Genomic DNA, 5,123 nt, shown 5'->3' with positions numbered 1-5,123 from the left:
TGCGTGCGCGTGCCCGAGATGGCAACGCTCACCGCGCGCCGCCGCAGTGCTCCGTCGCCATAGCGACTGCCCGTGGCAACCGCGGAGCTCCGCAGGCCCGCAGGCGAGCTCCGGATTTGAGCCGAGTTCTCATCTTCTCTTTACTTTTGTCCCGACTGTTTTTTTCCTCCTTCCCTCTTTGCCGCCCTTCCTCCCCTTTCCCCTACTCTAGAATCATGGCGGGCGGAGCCAGGGACGTTCGGAAGCTTTTCATCTTCACTACTACTCAGAATTACTTTGGACTGGTGTCGGAATCCTGGGACCAGCCGCTGCTGTACAACAGTCCTGAAATCAACAACTTCTTGGACGACGGGAACCAGATGCTCCTCAGAGTGCAGCGATCCGACGTCGGAATTTCCTTTTCCAATGTGGTATGCTTCCCTGCACCCCTGCCCTGACCTCCCTTTACGTCCCCGGGCTCAGCCAGAAAGATGTCGGGTCCCTTTCTGCCTTCCTGGTTGGATCATCCTAGAGGGCCCAGTGCTGTCCCCTCTTGATGAGCTGCGCTGGCCTCGTGCTTCAGCGTGTAGTTTCCAAGCTGGCATCCCACCTGACCAAAGGAGGTTCCCTGTCCACGCACCTGAAGAGAACAATTCTAGTCTTTCCAGTTTTTTTTTTTTAATACTACAGATAGGTTATAACTAAAAATAAAATATTTACCTTATTTATTTAAACATTTTTTCTTTCTCCGCCCTTTTGAGGTTCTTTGAGGCAAATTCTAGTGTATCTTTTTTGGATTATATACGAGTTTAAATTTACTCTAGGGAAAGAATAGTTAGGAATTCAAATCTTTTAAGAAATGATAAGGCAGAAAGTTTAAATTCTTTTTGTTGTTCCACATATGATGTATTGATTTATTCATTTTTATCTACTGCTGCCTCCACTGGCAGGATTGTTTAAGAAATGGTTGCATTTGCAACCAGGAGATACACACACACACACACACACACACACACATTCAGAGTAATACATAGAAAAAAAAAATTGCCTCACACATTACCCCTGCCTCACACTGAGCCCCTGCTCAGTAAATGGAGGAAAATTAACAAGTAATAGTCATATATTAAACCTTCTCCTCTTGTGTTGACGGGTGTCCCTAGGTCTAACAGAGTATTTGATGCACAGCAAGCACTGAATGAATTTTTGTAGGATGATTGTGTCATTCACCCTATTATGATTTGACTCAATTCTATTCAATCGACGTATTTTGAACTCAACATATGCAAGGCACTCTGCTAGGTTTGGTGAGTTTACAAAGATGTAAAAACCATAGATAATCATAGCTAACGTTTACTTTCCCTTTACTCTCTGTCAGGTACTGTTCTAAGTACTTTGTGTGTTTTGGCTTATTTAATAGTCACAACAACACTATAAGATAGAAACTGTTTTTATTTACATTTTGTGGCTGAGGAAAGTAAGGCACAAAGGTTACACCCTAAGCATTAACTACTCCACTTCTCTAATAGGTTAATATAATTCAGAACAGGACCCCCCTGTGTCTGTCTTCTAGAGCCTCACTCCAGTGGCCTAGGATGACATATACTCAACAAGTTATAAAATCAGGGCACACAGTTGTAAATGCCACCGAAAGTTTAGATAGAGTGTAATGGGAAATTAAGATCCCACAATCCGTGTGGCCAAAAACCAAGCCAAATCAAAACAAAACAAACAAAAAAAGAAAATGGAAACTATAACTTTTAGTTAAGCTAGTAGAGTCCAACAGTGTATTTTATCTTTAGTCATACATCACACTACATATTTTTAGTCATATTTGAAAATGTTTTGTTATATCTTAAGTTGTACTTTAGATATCTAAGAGTCAGCATAATTGAAGAAATTAACAATTACTGAGTACCTACTATGGGTCTGGCATTGTCCTGGGTGCTGGGGATAAAGTCATGAACATGTCAGGGTTTATCTCCAAGGAGTAACATTGAAATGGATAAAAGTGGGCTAAACACATGCACACAGGTATATAATGTAACATAATTTTGGGTATTGATAAGTGCTGTTAATAAAAATAGAGTAATGTTAAAGTAGTGATGGGCATGGGGAGGGGAAGTGCATTAAAACAGAGAGGGAGAGAATACCTGTCTGAATTAGTGACCTTTGAAGTGAGATTTAAATGATGAATTGTAGGCAGATTTAGAGGAAGAGTTTTCTAAGGAAAAGAAATGGTAAGTATCAAGGCCTTGAGCTGGGTCTTATCTTGTTTTTTTTGTTTGTTTGTTTTGTTTGTTTGTTTGCTTGCTGTACGCGGGCCTCTCACTGTTGTGGCCTCTCCCATTGTGGAGCACAGGCTCCGGACGCGCAGGCTCAGCGGTCGTGGCTCACGGGCCCAGCCGCTCCGCTGCATGTGGGATCTATCCGGACCGGGGCATGAACCCGTGTCTCCTGCATCGGCAGGCGGACTCTCAACCACTGCGCCACCAGGGAAGCCCTTATCTTGGTTTTAAGGAGCTGGAAAAAAAAAAAAAAAATGCAGAGTCATTGCTGAAGTTTAATGAATAACCAAAGAATGTGAAAGTTACAGTATGGGCTGATCATTTAGGACCTTGTACACCATTTAGGTTGAAATAGGAAGTCATTGGTAATCTTAAGCAAGAGAGAGATATGATCTGGTTTATGCTGTAGAATAGAGGTTGGCAAATTTTTTCTATAATGGGCGAGATAATAAATATTTCGGGCTTTGCAGGTCGTAAGGTCTCTGTCACAGCTCCAGCTCTGCCATTGCCATGAGAAAGCAGCCATAGACAATATGTGAATGAATGAGTGTGGCTGCATTCCACTTTATTTATGGACACTGATACTTGAATTTCATATCATGAAATATTATTATTCTTTCGTTGTTTTCAGAAAATGTGGAAATAATTTTTAGCCTGTGGGCTGGACAAAACAGGCAGAAAGTTGTGGTATGCTGATCCCTGATCGATCCCAGTAGGTGATAGAGGTATTTTGCAACCTCAAAAAAGAACCAACTTTACACCTTAATAATTATCAAATTATAGTCAGTTAAGAGGAAATAGCAGTTGCCAATGATAGGGAAACTTGGAGGAGATGTGGCTAGGAGTGCTCATTCTCAGTTTTTCTTTACTCAGGGAATGATGAGCAGCTGTAGCCAACTTATCCTTTGCTTTAACTCTGACTTTGGCTAGGGCAAAGCTCATTGTCCTGATTGATGCCCCAGGGTGCCTTGGCCAGTGACTATAGATACTGTTTTCAAAGTATGATGTTAAAATATGTATTTTCTGAATATTCTTTCTTCAGATAGGTGGGAGGAGGGAAGTTTAAGGGTATGGCCTATTTAATTACTAAGGAATGAATTTTTCAAATCTACTTATCTGCAGCTTGTTATTCTCGCTTGTAATTGGAATAAAATGATCACGCTAGCAGTAGAATTCTAATGCGTGAAAATGACAGTTTGAGAAAAGCAGCAATACTGAGTAAATGCCAGTTCCTTCCTAGTGGCTAAAAAAATACAATGATTAGGATAAAAGAAAAGTAGCACAAAAGCTCACTCACCTTTTTTTTTATTGGAGTATAGTTGCTTTACAATGTTGTGTTAGTTTCTGCTGTGCAAGGAAGTGAATCAGCTATATGTATACCTATATCCCCTCCCTCTTGGACCTCCCTTCCATCCTCCCCCCATCCCACCCATCTAGGTGTCAAAGAGCACCAAGCTGAGCTTCCTGTGCTTTATAGCATGTTCCCACTAGCTATCTATTTTACACATGGTAGTGTATATATGTCAACCCTAATCTCCCAGTTTATCCCACCCTCCACCTCCACCCCGTGTCCACATGTCTGTTCTCTAAGTCTGCATCTCTTTTCCTGTCCTGCAAATAGGTTTGTCTGTACCATTTTTTTAGATTCCACATATATGTGTTAATATACGATATTTGTTTTTCTCTTTCTGGCTTACTTCACTCTGTGTGACAGACTCTAGGTCCATCCACATCTCTACAAATGATCCAATTTCGTTCCTTTTTATGGCTGAGTAATATTCCATTGTATATATGTACCACATCTTCTTTATCCATTCATCTGTCCTTGGACATTTAGGTTGTTTCCTTGTCCTGGCTGTTGTAAATAGTGCTGCAATGAACATTGGGGTACATGTGTCTTTTTGAATTATGGTTTTCTCAGGGTATATGCCCAGTAGTGAGATTGCTGGGTCACATGGTAGTTCTATTTTTAGTTTTTTAAGGAACCTCCATACTGTTCTCCTTAGTGGCTGTATCAATTTACATTCCCACCAACAGTGCCAGAGTGTTCCCTTTTCTCCACACCCTCTCTAGCATTTATTGTTTGTAGATTTTTTTTTTTTTTTTGCGGTACACAGGCCTCTCACTGTTGTGGCCTCTCCCGTTGCGGAGCACAGGCTCCGGACATGCAGGCTCAGCGGCCGTGGCTCACGGGCCCAGCTGCTCCACGGCATGTGGGATCTTCCTGGACCGGGGCATAAACCCGTGACCCTTGTATCGGCAGGCAGACTCTCAACCACTGCGCCACCAGGGAAGCCCTGTTTGTAGATTTTTTGATGATAGCCATTCTGACCAGTGTGAGGTGATAATGACAATTTAGTAAAAAAGTTTGATCTCAAATACTTTAAGGAAAAAATGTTTGTTCAGATAAAGATGATTTTAGGATATGGACAACCTAAGTTTATTTTGGTAGTTCTGAGTTTATATTGAACTTAGTTTCATGTAAGAGGGTAATTAGCATCCTTGTTATAGAGTTTCTGGAGTGAAGAAGTATACTACTCACCAGTGTGTACCTGGGGCACACAGCTTTGATCTCTAGTATTACTGAATCTGTCTGGAGTGGATGTTAACAATATTCATATAGTGCTTTTTGTTTATAAACCATTTATCAAAGTAGCTTTATGATACAATCACATATAAGCAGGGATACATTTTTAAAACCCAGGTTTTTTTAAGGATTTGTTGTAATGTACTATAATTATTTCTAAAGTATACTTTTTCCAAGGGGTAAAATTACAGTAATACAACATTTTAGGAAAATATATAAATTTTCAAGTATTAACTTTATGAAAATAACATTAAAAATCATTTGTTTATCAT

The 5,123-nt window shown here is 40.6% G+C and overlaps 1 protein-coding gene across 1 annotated transcript in view; it reads left to right on the top strand.

The window, feature by feature from the left end:
* The first annotated feature begins 67 nt into the window (after window positions 1-67).
* DYNC2H1 (dynein cytoplasmic 2 heavy chain 1) overlaps window positions 68-5,123 on the top strand; it is a 376,698-nt gene continuing 371,642 nt past the window's right edge. Inside the window, exon 1 of the mRNA XM_081241450.1 lies at window positions 68-410. Within this exon, the coding sequence (XP_081097576.1) occupies window positions 216-410 (195 nt within the window). The 5' untranslated portion in view covers window positions 68-215. The remainder of the gene's footprint in view (window positions 411-5,123) is intronic.

Source organism: Mesoplodon bidens, assembly GCF_964165515.1.
Source record: "Mesoplodon bidens genome assembly, chromosome: 7".
Taxonomy (NCBI): Eukaryota; Metazoa; Chordata; class Mammalia; order Artiodactyla; family Ziphiidae; genus Mesoplodon; species Mesoplodon bidens.
Note: the sequence above shows the minus strand (reverse complement) of the source record. Positions and strands in the feature narration are given on the sequence as shown.